The sequence below is a fragment of the Camelina sativa genome, chromosome 3 (assembly GCF_000633955.1).
Source record: "Camelina sativa cultivar DH55 chromosome 3, Cs, whole genome shotgun sequence".
In the NCBI taxonomy this organism is placed as follows: Eukaryota; Viridiplantae; Streptophyta; class Magnoliopsida; order Brassicales; family Brassicaceae; genus Camelina; species Camelina sativa.
This window is the reverse complement of record NC_025687.1, coordinates 11,000,289-11,017,931: the sequence shown is the minus strand read 5'-3', so window position 1 is coordinate 11,017,931 and position 17,643 is coordinate 11,000,289. Positions and strand designations below refer to the sequence as shown.

At 32.8% G+C, this 17,643-nt stretch overlaps 2 protein-coding genes across 2 annotated transcripts; both read left to right on the top strand.

Moving 5' to 3' along the window:
* Window positions 7,361-8,909, top strand: LOC104776517 (RING-H2 finger protein ATL47-like). The gene has a single exon (XM_010500607.1). The coding sequence runs from the start codon at window positions 7,514-7,516 to the stop codon at window positions 8,642-8,644; it is 1,131 nt and encodes a 376-aa protein (XP_010498909.1). The 5' UTR covers window positions 7,361-7,513; the 3' UTR covers window positions 8,645-8,909.
* LOC104776516 (UPF0725 protein At1g23960-like) lies at window positions 15,064-16,811 on the top strand. The gene is made up of 6 exons (XM_010500606.1): window positions 15,064-15,214; window positions 15,373-15,531; window positions 15,661-15,856; window positions 15,959-16,083; window positions 16,206-16,284; window positions 16,368-16,811. The coding sequence occupies exons 1-5, from the start codon at window positions 15,134-15,136 to the stop codon at window positions 16,269-16,271; spliced, it is 627 nt and encodes a 208-aa protein (XP_010498908.1). The 5' UTR covers window positions 15,064-15,133; the 3' UTR covers window positions 16,272-16,284; window positions 16,368-16,811.

The following is a 17,643-nucleotide window of genomic DNA, read 5'->3' as shown; positions in this document are numbered from 1 at the left end:
ATCCTCCTCGTCGTCGTGGTCGTGAATGCTTTTTTCTTTTCTTTTTTTGGGCGATTTATTATCATTATATACCCCATCCGCTGGATATATTTATGGGCTTCAGTTGGGCCTTCTCATACAAATCTCATATCTTATTTATGAAACGTAGCCAATACATTCATTAATGAAATATTCTTTTGTATATGAATATGAATATTGTTGAGTAATGTATAAGTGAGACTGAGACACACAGGTGGTCACTAGACACAGCTTGTCGAAGTCCAAGACATGCATCTATCTAATAGTTTCCCATCCGAGTTTATAATTTTTGATCATACCGTGGACATTTCCCTTGAGTCTTGACATCGAATTTTTTTTTTTTTTTCTTTGATGGGACATTGAATTATTAAACTTATATGGATGATGGATCCAATTTAATTTTGCGTCTAGATTTAGGCAATCTCGTAGGCCTAAGTGCCTAACGGAAACTAAAGTGGCAACTACGTTTTTCAAACGACGTGATGTCGAAACGAAAGATAAAAACGAGATCTGTTGATTTTGTCCGAAAAAAAAAGAACGAAGAAAGAAAACACACAGCAGGCAACCAAGGCTCATGACTCTTTGAAGACTGAAGAGGCACGGTGGGTGAGTTGGCAAACACATGCAAGTTATGGGTTGCACTTGCATGCGTTTCTAATAAATAATTTGGGATGATGTGTGACTAATCAAATAAACAACTGTTTGCAACAAATCCATGTCTTTTAATGTGCTATCTTATCATATATATATTTATATATTATAGTCGCGTTTCTTAACCCATACATATAATTATTGTTTCACTTATTACTAAAAGAAACCTTTTATTGTTGTTCTACCATGTGAGTGTGCCATGTATACGTTACGAATATATAAGCAGCACGTTCGTTTTATGATAAAATGGGAAATGAAGTGGGGGAAATGATCACGAGAGTTTGATAAGAATATATGCAAATTAATTTGGAAGTGTATAAACAAGTTGAGTTTTAAGCAACTATAGTCCGACTCACACATAAACTGACAGATTCGATCATGTAAGCATCAATAAAGTATTTTCGATTCTAATTAATGATTGGAATCCATACCAAAATGTTGTGAAAGTAATACTTTATTTTATGCTTCGACCAGAACGATGATCTTATGTCAGTTGACTATTATATATTCTCATTATATACTTTGAGAAACAAATGTCTGATAAAATGTTTCGAGATTTATAGAATGACACAAATCATGTGATTCTCGATCGATACTTCTGGACTAGTGCTAAGTGCTAACGAAGTAATTTACTTATTAGAGAAAAAAAGAGGGCCACGAAGATTCAAGAGTAATGAATGTATTTTAGGCAATGATCGGACAAATCGGAAAAGGTTCGTAGACACAACGAGGCCTAAGGCTAGATGGAACCCACATGGGACAAAAAGATTTAATTACATCAGCCACGTGGATTAGGCCAAACCCCAATCGTTATTGGTCACTGCCCCTCTGTTACACTTCCGTCTCTGTTGTACTCAGCCAACGCAAACGCACTTTCTTGTCAATTATCAACATATTCGAGTGGATTCTAATGTAAGTAGCTTATTCTAGATTTCTTTAGATACATTTATTAGTAGATATGCTTTATAAAATTGAATGACCTCCATACAAAAAAGTCACTCTTGTGTTTAGTTTTGTGTTGAAACAAACAAGTGAATTTCAAGTGAATTTGTTGATGTATTCTTAACTGAGTTTTATAACAAGATGAAAAGAAAAAGAAAAAGACATTTATGAAAGACATAGACGAAGATGAAGATGTTGATGCAGTCGTTGCACTAGTTCAGAGTAATACAAGAAGTAGTTAAACGAAGCAGATAACATGGAGCTGAAATAAGGTAAGCAGCTAAGGTGATTAATATTCAAACCATGAAGGTTATGAAGACTAGAATCTTGGAGAAGAGTCTAGAAGCATGAAGATATTCTTTTTTAGTAGAAAAAGAAACATGAAGAAGACTTTCCTATTCCATAAAAGAAAAGGAAATTTGCAAAGAGATTTGGCAATTCCTATTAGGATTAGAATATGAATTTAAGCTTGTATGGCCACGATCTATTTTGTATAAATAGGGAGCTAAGCCTTTGAAGAGGTTAGCACAAAAGAGCAATAAAATTCTTAGACATTAAGGTTATGTGGTTTCTTGTAGGAAAGCATAACGCTTAAGGAGATTAAGGGGTTTGTCTTGAGAGGTTCTTGGATTGTGTATAGATCTATGAACATGAGAGATTAGATAATTGATTGAGTGAAACTTGTAAGTTTACTAAACAGTTTGTCTAATAAAGAAATTTTATTTTGAAGAACCCATGTCGTAGTTTGTGACTCAGTTTTGTGTCTCAGTTTCCATACATATCTATAGCTCTTGCGTTTTCAATTGGTATCAGAGCGGCACTTGTGAGATTATATACAGGTGAGATCCTGTGGAGAAGATGGAGAGCTATCATGGACTTGAGTTCGGTTCAAGAGTAATATTAGGTGATGGAAACTACGGTTTTTGGAAATCAAAGATGAAGGCGGTCATAGGAGGCATTGATGTATATGCTTGGAAAGCCATATTGGAAAAGTGGGAAGAACAAAAAAATCAAGGATGAATCAGGAGTGGAAGTTGCTAAGCCAGAGAAGGACTGGACTAACGACGAATTGAAGAAATCAAAATATAACGCCAGAGCACTCTCCGCTATTCACAATAATGTTGGAAGAAACCAGTTTGAACTGATTCAGGGATGTGAAACAGCAAAAGAAGCATGGGATATCTTGCAAACTCACTTTGAAGGAACCACTAAGGTGAAAAGTTTAAGGAAAGACATGTTAGCTTCAAGATTTGAAAATCTAAAGATGGAAAGCTATGAGTCAATATCTGATTTTAGTTCCAAGTTAAGTTCTTTAGCTCAGGAAGCATTGACTCTTGGGAAAAAATATAAAGACAAGAAATTGGTGAAAAAAATTCTAAGATGTCTGCCTACAAGGTTCATGGCGTACAAGACTGCTTTGAGTGTGTCTCATAACACGGAAAATCTTAATTTTGGAGAAGTTGTTGGTATGCTTCAAGCTCATGAGATGGAACTGGAAGGTGCGAATAAACAAGACATTTTTGCTCTTGAAAGAGAGAATCACGAAGTAGAAGAAGAAGATTCGATTGGTTTGCTGGCCCAAAAATTTAGTCGAGTGCTGAAAGAAGAAGAACAAAAACTAGGTCAGAGGAGATTCAGCTCGATCAAAAATAATCCAGAGAAAGGTGAAGCTGTCAAGAAGACATACATGCAATGTCATGAGTGCAGAGGATATATACACTAGAATAATTGTCCTACAATCAAAAGGAGAGAAATTAAATGTTTTATGTGCAAAGGTATTGGACAGACTCAGCTAGAATGTGGTAATGATCGGAAACTTAGAAAAGAAAAATCTAAACTGAGAGTTGAAGATGATTTTAAGGAAGATAATGATAATGGAATAGAACTAAATAAGCTTGGTGCATTATTGGGAGTCACTACATTTCCTGAAGGAGAGGAGGTTTTAGAATCTGAATCTAAAGGAGAACAAGTAGATGAATTTACATAATGTTACAAGGAGGTGCGTGAAACACTGATTAAGTTTGGAAAGGAAAATCAGACCTTATTAAAAGAGAAGCGTTGTCTTGATGAACTTATTAAGTCACTGCAGATTGAATTGAGGGAGACAAAGAAAATCAGTCAAGAAAGTGTAACATTAATGAAGGACAAGCAGACAGTCTCTAATAGAACAGGAAAATCTAACAGAGGTTTTGGATATACTGGAAAAGAAGGATTTCAAACAAGGCATATCAAGTTTGTAGCTGAAGGTGTTTCTCTACCAAATGAATGCAAATCTGGTAGTAATACAACCAAACATATTGGTTGTTATTTTTGTGGGAAGAACGGGCACATAAAAGTATATTGCTACAGATTCAAAGAAAGAGTAAGTAGACTCAAACATCAAGGAAAATTTATGTGGAATGGATTTCATAATCAAATATGGGTAAAGAAGTCTGATCTGTATGAGATGGCATCAAGTATGTGTAAGAGAAAGGAACATCAGATTATTGATGATGAGAGTTCACGTCATATGACAGAAACCTGGAGCAATCTACAAAGTTTTAAGAAAATAGAAGGAATCATTGGAATCATTCTCAAGCAAAAGAAGAAACCTGAAACTGACTCTGAAACTGCAACAGAACGTGAATGTGTAGAAAATCCTAATTCTGCATCAGAGAATGCAATTGCAACAGAGACTGCAACTGTAATTGCTACAAAGAATGCAACTGCAGCGGAAACTGCAGCTAAGACTGAAACTGTTATTGAACCTGCAACTACAACAGAACCTGCAACAGAAGATTGCAGCAAGGTAGAGAATGTCAACTACACAATTTTGTATAAGAAATGGCTTAAACTAGCTGAGGAGAATTCAGTGCTGACAAGGAAGGAATTCAAGTTAGAGGCTAAGGTTGCAGAAATACAAAAATATGTTGTTGAGAAAGAAGAAGAAACATTACAAGTCAGAATACAACTTGAAGAAACTCAAAAGAATTTGAGAATGCTCAATAATGGCACAAAACAGTTGGATCATATTCTGAACATTGGCAAAACTGATCGATATGGTCTTGGATTTAAAGGAAATCTTTCAAAATCAGATCCATTGTTTTTCTCTGCTGGTTATTAGAGAGAGTTACATCCATGGGGGAGAAGATATAAGAAGAGAAAATATTGTCTGCATTATCAAAGTCAAAGCCCAGAAAATAAAAAAAAAGTAAGAATTGTTAAAAAAGTTCTTTAATACTGGAAAGGAAACAGTAAGTGTATCAACCTATGAAGATGTTTTTAACTTGTGTGTGCTCACAAGCAGGGAGAGAAGAAGATGGTTTTTATGTTCAGTTCTTTGCTGGAATTATATTGTGCTTGAGAGACACACAAAGTTAAAAAGGGAGAGTCTATGACATAATACAACAAAGTGATGCGGATGTAAAACAAAGAATGACATTTTCATCTGAGCATTAAGTATGTGTTTTGGTTCTAAAACTCAATGGTGTTATGAAGATTGAGTTTTAGATGCTGCAGAGATATTTACTTAGAGATTAAGGGAGAATTTGGAGATCATCAAAGTAGTAGTTGAAGCTTATGTTGTGTGAAGCTTGGATTGTAAAATTCAATAAGAAAGGGAGAGATTGTTGATGTATTCTTAACTGAGTTTTACAACAAGATGAAAAGAAAAAGAAAAAGACATTTATGAAAGGCATAGATGAAGATGAAGATGTTGATGCAGTCGTTGCACTAGTTCAGAGTAATACAAGAAGTAGTTAAACGAAGCATATAACGTGGAGCTGAAATAAGGTAAGCAGCTAAGGTGATTAATATTCAAACTATGAAGATTATGAAGACTAAAAGCTTGGAGAAGAGTCTAGAAGCATGAAGATATTCCTTTTTAGTAGAAAAGGAAACATGAAGAAGACTTTCCTATTCCATAAAAGAAAAGGAAATTTGCAAAGAGATTTGACAATTCCTATTAGGATTAGAATAGGAATTTAAGCTTGTATGGCCACAACCTATTGTGTATAAATAGGGGGCTAAGCCTTTGTAGAGGTTAGCACAAAAGAGCAATAGAATTCTTAGACATTAAGGTTATGTAGTTTCTTGTAGGAAAGCATAACGCTTAAGGGGATTAAGGAGTTTGTCTTGAGAGGTTCTTAGATTGTGTATAGATCTATGAACATGAGATATTAAATAATTGATTGAGTGAAACTTGTAAGTTTACTAAACTGTTTGTCTAATAAAAAAGTTTTATTTTGAAGAACCCCTATTATAGTTTGTGACTCAGTTTTGTATCTCAGTTTCCATACATATCTATATCTCTTCCGTTTTCAGAATTAACTATAATTATAACCTATAGTGATTGGTATTCGAGTTCCAATAAGTACATTATATCAAATTTAGCGACAGAGTTTATTACTCTCATATTTGGAACTATTTTTTTGTTTCTCACAAGTCATGCACAACAAGCTACAAAAAGACAAAGAGATCGAGCGTGTGGACATAAACGATCATCGACGACAACAACAACAAAATAATATATATAAAAAACCCTTATTTACTTATAAAAATAAAATAAGAAGACCTTGGGAGTATATAAATCTGGACCACCCTTTCACGTCCATTGCATAATCACAACCTCAGTTTCATAAGCAAAAGAAAGAAAAAGGCAATGGAAGAGTCACGATCGTACAGAAGGCAGAGGAAGAAGCAGACGAAGAAGTTAACAGGTCGTGGTTCAGGATCTCGATCTTGGTCGGTCCAGATGAAGATGAGGAAGCTCCGAGTGCTTATACCTGGCGGACGAAGATTGAACCAACCAGATCAGCTTCTATCAAAGACTGCTGATTATATCGTACATTTGAAGTTGAGGATTAAGTTACTTAAAGCCCTTTCTGATATCTACTCACTCTCTTAAACATTTTGATTAGGTCTTTCTAGTTTCGTCGTCGTCTTTCATTTTTGTTTATTCTAAAACCAAATTTTTATCAAAAACTGTACGTAGAAATTTTTAATTACTTTGTTTGTATGTTGGTTTTAGACTTTTACTGGGCCTATGTTGGCAAAAGATTATCATATCTGGACCTTTTACAGCCCATGAATTGTCACCTAGATTCTTCTCTCAAAAGTGGTGATGATGACAGGCTTTTTCTTTATTTCACCGATTCCAAGTTCCAATGTTAATTTTTTTAAAATGGAATATTACTAGTTGACATTATACCATGTGATTGATTAATTGGTTACCTCTAAATTCAAAAATATTCATTTTTTTTTTGTTGCTTCTGTTTGTTTAAAACGAGTCCCTAGATACTAGTAGTATTGTGAACTGACACTACTAGTTGTACTATTTAACTCTACTTTACTTGGAGTTATTCTTTTTTTTCAGAAATTAGTGGCAACGAATGATGAACGATTATTATGGACTGATCCCTTTTTTCGTTATTATTTAACGACCTTGTAAACGACCATTGGATAATTAAGTGTGTTAGTATTAGCTACTGAATAAACTCATAAATATTAGCATATTCAGAAGAAATATAAACTCTATTATGTACTTTTCGAAACTGCTAATGCTAAGCACCAGATCCCTGAATCAAGCACTCGGCTCCATACCCCAAAAAAAAAAAAAATGTAACTAGAGACTACTTTGGTTAAAAATAACTTCATAATCAATTTAAGTGATTAATCATTTAATTAAAAGTAATTAATGTAATGACGGTAATACGATGTATAGCTCTCTCTCTCTCTCTCTATGTGACTCTGGTTTTGCCAAAACCTGTTTAGCAATCATTTCAGATTCCATGCTATACCTCTTTGACTCGATTAAGGAATAAAAAAAAAATTGAGGGTTTATGATTAAACAAATCAGAGAGTGTGCTTAAACTTAAATGGTGTGTCTCTCTGTTCTCTTCTTCTTCATTCAAAAACCAAAAAAATGTCTGAGGAGATGATTCATCGTTTCCACGAGAATTTCAATCAAATCTCGCCGTCTTCTTCTCCTGCTCCTTCTCCAATTACCTTGAATCAATCAATCGACTCATCTTCTTCTTCTTCCTCCGGTGGTAATCGAATAAGCCCCATCGTTCTGTTCATCATCGTTCTCTTATCCGTCGTCTTCTTCATCTGCAGCGTTCTACATTTGGTTGTGAGGTATTACTTAAAGAAGAAAAGATCGAGCCTTTCTTCATCGCCGAACGAATCTGATCGAAACCCAGAATTCCCCGACTCCGATACTTACCAAAGACAGCTTCAGCAGCTCTTCCATCTCCACGATTCAGGTCTAGATCAAGCTTTGATCGATGCTCTTCCCGTGTTTCTTTACAAGGAGATCAAAGGTACGAAAGAGCCATTCGATTGTGCTGTGTGTCTCTGTGAATTCTCAGAGGATGATAAGCTTAGATTACTTCCCAATTGTAGCCACGCTTTTCACATTGATTGTATCGATACGTGGCTTCTCTCGAACTCGACTTGTCCGCTTTGTAGAGGCACCCTTTTCTCTTTAGGTCATCAGTTTGAATACCCTGATTTCAATTTCGGGTTTTTCGCCGGAGATGATGGTGGTACTAGGGTTTCTCCGGCTCAGAAACAGGCTGAGAATGAGATTGGGAAGAGAGTGTTTTCAGTTAGGCTTGGCAAGTTTAGGAGCAGTAATGGTGAAGTAGTTGTAGGAGGAGAGACGAGTGGTGGGTGTGTGAGTAGTACTAGTAGCAATGTGAACAGTAATCTTGATAACAGAAGATGTTTCTCAATGGGGTCTTATCAGTACATAGTGGCTGAATCAGATCTGGTTGTGGCTTTGTGTCCTAATAATGAAGGTTTGAAGAATGTGAAAGAAGGAGAGAGTAATAATAGTAATGTGGAAGGGAAGAAGATTAATATGAGAAGTAAAGGTGAGAGCTTCTCTGTGTCAAAGATTTGGCAATGGTCTAATAAGAGATCAAAGTTTGCAAACCCATCAGAAACCAATCTTGTGGGTACTTCTTCTTCTGCTTATGCTTGTTCTGGATCTGGTAGTACAGTTTCTACTGGATTAGCATTGAATGGAAGGAGATTTCAGGGTCCTTGATGAGAAGGGTTTTTAGGTACAGAATCAAAAGGGTAGCGTATTTTCTGCTATTGGATCTAATTGAATCATTGGTTTTGAGTTTTGATTTGAATTCATTTTGGTTAACACGATACTGTAGTGTTTCTTTTGTGTCTTTTATTGCTGAATCTCTCTCTCTCTCTGTTTGTGTGTTGAGAGGAATAAGCTTTTTGTTCTTTGATGATGTTATAGTGGTACTGTTATATGGGATGTTTCTAGTTCTACTCAAATTAAACTATGTTCATAATTCAGAGTCGCAAATTGTGAGAAACCTAATCTGAGTTTGTAAGTTTGTACTTGGAAGTAGATGTGAGATTCTGAGATGATTAACTCTAATTTGCACAACTTTTGATGAGTTTGAAGATTAAATTAGTTCAATACTTTTCAGATAAAAGACGATTATACATGTGGGACAGATATTTAGAAAATTAGAAACTGAAAAAGCGAAGTCAAATTATATTATTTCTCTAGTGGGGTTTTAGAACTTTTTAAGAGTATCCAAAAATGGGATGGAATCATTATTGGTAGGGAAAAATAATGATTACCCCATATTTGTATTATTCTCTAAAAAGAGCAAAGAGAGCATTCGAGTGAGTTAGGTGAGGAACCCTCACAATGATCTCCATAGTTGTTTTGATAATAATTACGTCAAGATGATTAAAGTCACAAGTTGTTTCAAATTCATATACAACAAATCAAATAAACATCTATCTATCCATTTAATATTTGTATAATGATCTTCATAGTTATTTTCATAATAATTAAGTCAAGATGATATTTTCATAGTTATTATTTTTGCAATTGCAACTATTTTGATTGCCTCAATTAATAAAAATTCACTATGCAATAAACAGCTATATACCCATTTAATATTTGTATAATGATTTTCATAGTTATCTTCGTAATAATAACGTGAAGATGATATCTTAAGTCGCAAGTTGTCTTCAAAATTCAAATCCAATAAAACAAAAGAACATCCACTATTTGGTAAAATCATATACAACACATGTTCTAATGTTTCTATGTTAGTGTTGGGTAGTTTATATCAGATTATAAGCATTGACTTCAAATAAAACATATGCGATGATCATCAAGCAAGACTTGTAAGATGACTTCTCAAGTCGCAAGTTGTCTTCAAAATTCAAATCCAACAAAACAAAGGAACATCCACTATTTGGTAAAATCATATACAACACATGTTCTAATGTTTCTACACTATTTGGTAAAATCATATACAACACATGTTCTAATGTTTCTATGTAGGTATTGGGTAGTTTCTATCAGATTATTAGCATTGGCTTCAAATAAAAGATATGCGCTAATCATCAAGCAATACTTGTAATATATGCAAATTACCAATATCTGAAATCCAAAACTTTTGTCCTTTGCAAGACCAAGATGTAACTGTAGTAGAGTTACATCATGGGTTATGAATCACCTTTCTTAGACACAAGAGAGTCAAATAGCTTTTTTATCACTTTCCGACACCAAACATCGAAACTTTTGTACAAAAAAAGAACCCCAAAAACCTCAAATCCCAAAGAAATGCTATAAGGTAACTATTTTGAATGCCTAAAATAATAAAAGTTTACTATACAAATAAACAACTATATACTCATTTAATATTTGTATAATAATCTCCATAGTTATCTTCATAATAATTACGTCAAGATAATATATTCATAGTTATTATTTTTGCAGTCGCAACTATTTTGAATGCCTAAAATAATAAAAATTTACTATGCAAATAAACAGCTATATACCCATTTAGTATTTATATAATGATCTCCATAGTTATCTTCATAATATGTGTGTCAAGATGATATTTCAAGTCGCAAGTTGTCTTCAAAATTCATATCCAACAAATCAAAGGAACATAAAATAATATACAACACATGTTCTAATGTTTCTATGTCGGTATTGGATAGTTTCTATCAGATTATTAGAATTTGCTTCAAATCAAAGATATGTGTTGATCTTCAAGCAAGACTTGTAATAAATGCAAACTATCGATATCCAAAATCCAAAACTTTTTTCCTTTGCAAGACCAAGTTGTAACTGTAGTATAGTTACATCATGAGTTATGAATCACTTTTCTCATACACAAGAAAGTCAAACTTAGCTTTCTTGCCACTTTCCGACACCAAACATCAAAACTTTTGTATAAAAAAAGGACCCAAGAACCTCAAATCCCAAACAAAGACTATAAAGTAATTATTTTGAATGCCTAAAATATTAAAAATTTACAATGCAAATCTATATATCCATTTAATATTTGTATAATGATCTCCATAGTTATCTTGAGAATAATTACGTCAAGATGATATCTCCATATTTATTATTTTTGCAATTGAAACTATTTTTGAATGCCTAAAATAATAAATATTCACTATGCAAATAAACAGCTATATACCCATTTAATATTTGTATAATGATTTCCATGTTGGATTTTCTAAACCCAAATCAAGTTCCATTAGTATGATATTGTCCGCTTTGGGCCGATATGGCAAAGCCCGCACGGATTTGTTATTGAGCTCCTTTCCAAAAGATCTCATACTAAGTAGTTTTGGACTTGACTTATTTATTAGAAACTTATTTTCTAGTCTTCCGATGTGGGACGTTAGTTTGTACCCAACAATACTCCCCGTCAAACCAAGGACAACGAACCTTAGGTTTCCTCTTCAGCGAAATCTTGTCACCATTAACTCGGTGCTTTCTTATTCACAAGGTACCCTTCTTATTGTGTCACATTGAGGGGCTTCTCTCACACTAATCATTAAGCCCATACCCACTTTTTAGGTCCATTTATTTCAACCTAGGCTCTGATACCAGTTGTTGGGTTTTCTAAACCTAAGTCAAGTCCCATTAGTATGATATTGTCCGTTTTGGGATGAGATGGCAAAGCCCGCACGGATTTGCGATTGGGCTTCTTCCCAAAAGGTCTCATAATAAGTAGGTTTGAACTTGACTTATATATTAGAAACTTCTTTTCTAATCTTCCGATGTGGGATGTTGGTTTGTATCCAACAATACTCCATAGTTATATAATTATGTCAAGATGATATTTCAAGTCGCAAGTTGTTTTCAAAATTCATATCCAACAAATCAAAGGAACATCTACTCATATATAAGGCCCTAAAGTTTCTGGTAGACAGCCAAAATTCATTATTCATATACTCAGAGCGCATATGCATTTTGCACAAATTCGTTATTTAAGTTACGATGCTGACGAGTTGAGATAAAAACAGATAGCACAAATTCGTTATTTAAGTTACGATGGAATGAATAAGTTGGAGAGTTGTTAAGGAAGAGTGCCTATATATATGGGTTGTTGAGAGTTGTTAGAAGTCTAAGGATTAGCGGTTTACCTTTGCTTGTAAAATTAGGCTATTACGTAGAGGTAAACTAGAGCTTTTGAGTGAGAGACTGTGGTAATGAGCAAGAAAAAAAAACCTTGTTATAAGTTTGTATGTGTGGTCAATGTAGTTGTACATGAAAGTATGAAATTAAAAAAATTATTCTGAGTAAAACCGTTTGTTAAAGAAAGAGTGCAAGTAAACTTACCAACACCAAAAGTTCAACAAATACTCATTGCACATTTTTTAAACCACCAAGAAATCCCAAGAAGCAAAAGCATCTGCATATTAATCATGGAGCAAATGATGAGTTAAGATTGCCGCTGATGCTCACCGTTATTGGATCTTCATTTATTACAAAACATCCCCACATTGTTAACCAACATATCACCATATTCCCCAATGCACCATACCGCCACTCGAATAAGAGTCTCATGGTTATATTCTCAACGAGACCATATTAATTAGGAAGGGTTTATTACGACTGATTGAGGTCTAAACACGATCTAACATTAGAACGTAGCTACCTGTTCCGAATATGTCAAGACTGCTTCGTATAATGCCCTAACAGTATATCCATGAATGATGAAGCTCTGATGAATCATGCATTGCTTATGACAAACTTTCCAGCCTATTAACATGGAATTGGAATAAGGACATTACTTTACGACCGCTACAAAATAAAAAGTGCAGATTACGATTCAGTAGAATATTGATTCAAGTCTGTCTATTGATTCATGGAATAGAATATATTCTTATCTACGTAGTTTATCAGACTTTTGAACAAAATAACAATTTTTGAGTCATAAAGTAGAAATAGATAAGTGTTTTATAAATGAGTCCTAAACAATTCACGACATGCTAATGAATTAAAATTCATTGCCATTTTTGAGTTAAGAAATGTGATGTACATACACAAAGTCTCATTTCCAAACTCAACAATCACTTTCACTATATCATTGACCTCAAATTATATAATTTTTTATTATTATTATATCAAGACTCCCTTTAGTAACTTAAAAAAAAAAGGCATATCTAACAAATTCTCATATATATTCATAAGTAATTAACGCCATTTGATATTTTGTTTTATTTTCAGTGAGTTGTGCAGAGCTATAATTTGTTTCCCTAAAAAAATATTATATATGTGTGGATCAAAATGGATATTTGATGGAATGCAAGTGGTTTTGACTAAAATGAATATCATTGATATCTGAAAATGCGATATATATATATATATATATATATATATATATTTTAATAAACACCATCAGTAAAGAATTCATTCGAAAATAAAATCATAAAATGAAATTGAGTAACAAAGTTTATTCTATTAGGTAACGTAATTTTCATATCGTATATGACAGATTGTCCGTTTGAGCGAGTCGTACCACTCCGATATATCAAACGTACAGCTAGCCTCGGTCTCCACGGTGACTATTGGTGAAACATAGCAAGTAGAGTTCTAATCAAGAAATATATAAATTTTACAAACTAATGAACTAAAATTAAAATAAATATAATAATAACAGAATTCAAAACTCAAAAATTCAAAATTTATAAAGGGCACTCAAAAAGTTTATGAAGAGTAACCAAACTCACTTAGGTGTACAAATGTGATTGCTCCGTCGGATATGAGAGTTTGTGTTTAGCAATTTCTTAACTCGAAAATGGCAATCCATGAGCGTGTGGTGAATTTTCGAAGACAACATCTATATATATTTTAGTTTCTACTTTATGCCACTGATTTAATAGAATCAATTATTATTCTGAGTTTCGAATTCATTCCGGTTAACACTATACTTTAGTGTTTCTTTGTATATATATTGACGTTGTTAAAAAATAGTAAAATGAATATTTAACATATATTGAAGTATTGAGTTAATGATATTTTTTTTTAGCAATATTGATTCAAACTTTTCTTGTTTGTATGGTCATGCAATATGACAGATGTGTTATTTTAATCTTTTAATATTATTTAAATTTTCATAATTTAAAACTTGTTGTTGAGTTTACATACATCAATAGAAATATTTTAAACAATTCAATACTTTACTATGAAAGGTAAAATTAAACAGTTCAACTAAAAAACCAAATTAAACCATATACAAAATTTTAAAGAGAATTTTTTAGAAATACCCCTTTTGGTGTACCCCTTTTCAAAAATATCTCTTTCATCTATTCATTTTCAAAAATACCTTTTTTTAAATATAAAAAATTATAAAGTTTTATATGGTTCACAAGATACTTCTACGTAATACTACCTTGAGATTCGATCCAAATATTTATAAAGTTATAAAACATTTTAAAAAGTTTTTTACAAGGTTTAAAAAAAAAATTAAACAGTTTTTAAAAAGTATTTATATTGTATTTATAAAATAGAAAAAAAATACACACATATAAAGGTAATTTGTGTATATATTAATAAGCTTACACACAAATTTAGAAAATTTTCAAAATTTTAGTAGCTTTTTTGGTAAAGTTTGAAAGAGGGGTGTTTTTGAAAAATGGTATTGCAAAAGGGGTGTTTTTGAAATCCCCCAATTTTAAACCATATTCATAATAATAATTAAGTAATAATAGATTTTCAAATCTGAATCATGTGGAAAAATAATAGATTTTTAATAGCTTTATATATGTGATGAGTCTAAACAATTAAAAGATAAAAATCAAACAAAGATGAAAGGAGAATCATAATTTTGAATATGACAAAATATTTCAAATATTTGTATTATTAATTTTGGAACATTATGTAGATATTTTATATAGATAATGTTAGAATTTTGATTATATGGATAATAAATATAATTAATTAATCGTGAATTTTTTTAATATGAATATAAAAATATTGTAATTTTCTTAAAAACGAACATTTATTTTAAATTTGTAATTTCATTCGAAAATACTAATATAGAAATAGATTACATATGAGGGAAAAAAGAAAAAAAGAAGATAATAGAGATTACATATTTTTTTATGTATGGGGTTGGTTTCGTAAATCAGATATAAGATTTAGGTTGAGAAGGCCCAACTGAAGTCCGTCTAATGTTCGCCCTATATAAAAGTAAAATAGAAACTAATATCGCCTGGATCCCAAACACGAGGAGGAGATTTTATGGAGACGGCGGAGGAGACGGCGGAGGAGAAGTATTTCCGTTTGCAGAGAGCTTACTGGCTTCAAGTGGCGGAAACCGAAGTAATTCATTCATCTTCTTAATCGTTTGTTTAGAGAATTTATCTATATAATTGTGATTTGTTCCCATCTGTTTCACAAAATTAACCCTAAACCTCTCATCCTAGTTCGTTTCTAGGGTTTTTTTTTTGGTATGATAGATTGATTTTGCTTATATATAGGGTTTTGATTTAGAGCATGTTGTTGTACCGCCATCTATGATTGGAAGGATAAATGGACTGATAGCCTACGACTGTGAACGTTATGTTGACCATTATCCTCACCGTATGTTGGTCAAGCATTATGCTAATGTGGGGCTTCATCGTTACAATATGTTGAAGGTAACGAAATCTAAGTCTCTTCTGGTTTCCATACTTTGTGTCCTCTTACTACATGTTACAACATGTTGCTCTGTTATTGTTATACCCACACATTTCTCATTTATTTTTGTTCTTTCTTCGTTCTGTCAGAGAACTAACTTCCATCTCGGGTCCCTAAAGAAATTCAACATGTTACAGAACTTTGTGTCCTCTTACTACATGACTCTGCTTGCACACGATCCACGTTCTTGCCCATCGGGTAAAGATTTTCAAGTTCGAGTCGATGAACGCACCTACGGGAGTTTGGATTTGACAGTCTCCGTTGCTAGACCTAAAGACGAATTAGGTGACTTGTGGTCACTGCATTATTCTTATTTTTTATTATAGTAGTCTAGCATGAGTAATACAAATTCACTTAGCTTGCTGACTAATAAAAATTGTCGCACAGTGACCACCAAGATGCCCTTTATACCTCACTTTCACGGTGGCGCATCCGCTGCTGGTATCTTCATAGGTGATTTGCCTGATTGGCCCTCGGATGATGATTTAAAAGACCAAAACCGATTTTACTTGGTAAGATCCTCTATGTATTAATCACTCACGACACTACATTAATTATGATTTATTGTGCTCATGATCCGTTATGCTAGCAGCAGTGATACTGATATGTTATTAATTGTTGCCTTTGCATGTAGGTGAAGGAAGCAGATTTGCAATATAATAATTGGATTTTGATGTATTTGGAACTTGTAATTTGTTAGGTCCATCAATCGTGTAAGTTTTGAATCTCAGTTAATGACACACCATGATTGGTCACTGTTTGGTAATTAACACCACACTGTTGTTTTATGCTGCAGTATAGCCATCTGTCCGGGTTGTATATTGTGGAAGTAGTGATAGAAACTACAAATGTGCTGCAGCCGAAGAAGAGGCTCAAGGCCAAATGTGCAATTGTCTACATATCATTTAAGGGCATATCTCAGCTCCGAGCCCCTCAACAAGTTTTTCCAAGTGGTGTGAATCTTAAACGACAAGCTATCGTCAGAAGGGTCATGGACGATACAGGATATTTTACTCTTGTTGGTAAGCTTTGTGGTGGTGAGAAAAAAGAATGAGAAGCCGAATGTTAATCTCTTTGGTGGGGGGTTTAAACCTTTGTTTTTTTAAGAGTATTCAAAAATGGGATGGACCATATAAGTTGCTACTAATACTATGTTCTGTTTGTTGCATTGTCAGACGTTGAGTAATACTCATTATGAGAGTCTAATTACTATAATGATTCGGTGTAGTTTTCAAGATAAGTATTTGCCTAATACTGTATACTTTAATTTAATTTTATTACTTTTAAGTTTTGACTTAAATGAGTACAATATCTATGTAAATTAATGCTTCTTTATACATACCTACTTAAGGGGGAGGTATTGGTTTAGGATTTAGAAAGAGTTTTAATGACTTTGTGTTTTTAAAAATCTTGCTGATTTTTTAAATCATAGAAAATTAGAAAGTAAAAATGAAGGATTCTATAAGAGATTGTTTAGGAAGTTATTTTAAATCTTGCTGATTTGTGTTTCCTAATCTTGTAAAATATTTCATAAAATCTTTCAAAATCTTTCTATTTGATGAAAGAGTTTTCATGACTTTTGTTATGAAGGAAATGTTATAAAATCCTAAACCAATAACACAAAATTTGAATTCATTAACAATCCATGATTCTTTTGTTTTAATTGAATAACATAAAACTTTTAATGACTTTATAAGACTCTTAATCCAATAACACTAGATTTATCAAGATTTTAGATAACTTTTTACAAATCCACAACCAATAACACCAAATTTTTAAAGAGTTTTAAAAAGTCTTGATTGAATAACAACATATTTTACATAACTTTTAAAATCATTCAAATTCTTTCTAAATCCTAAACCAATAACCCCCCCTAAATACATTGTCCAAAAATCGATGATTATTAAATATTACTCTTATTCTGTTTAGCAAAAAAAAAAAATATTACTCTTATTTGTAATTTTAAATGATCATTAGTTCATTACTACAAGTCCTAGAGTATCTCACTATCTCTTATATCTTCTCTGAATTACTAGACCGTTTACAAGCCTATTTTACTATTTTATGCACTG

Excerpts from the sequence above, each read along its gene's own strand:
- LOC104776517 (XM_010500607.1), top strand. The coding sequence starts at position 7,514 with ATGTCTGAGGAGATGATTCATCGTTTCCACGAGAATTTCAATCAAATC.
- LOC104776516 (XM_010500606.1), top strand. The coding sequence starts at position 15,134 with ATGGAGACGGCGGAGGAGACGGCGGAGGAGAAGTATTTCCGTTTGCAG. Across the intron at positions 15,532-15,660 it reads ATCGTTACAATATGTTGAAG|AGAACTAACTTCCATCTCGG; the intron begins GTAACGAAATCT and ends TCGTTCTGTCAG. Across the intron at positions 16,084-16,205 it reads ACCAAAACCGATTTTACTTG|GTGAAGGAAGCAGATTTGCA; the intron begins GTAAGATCCTCT and ends CTTTGCATGTAG.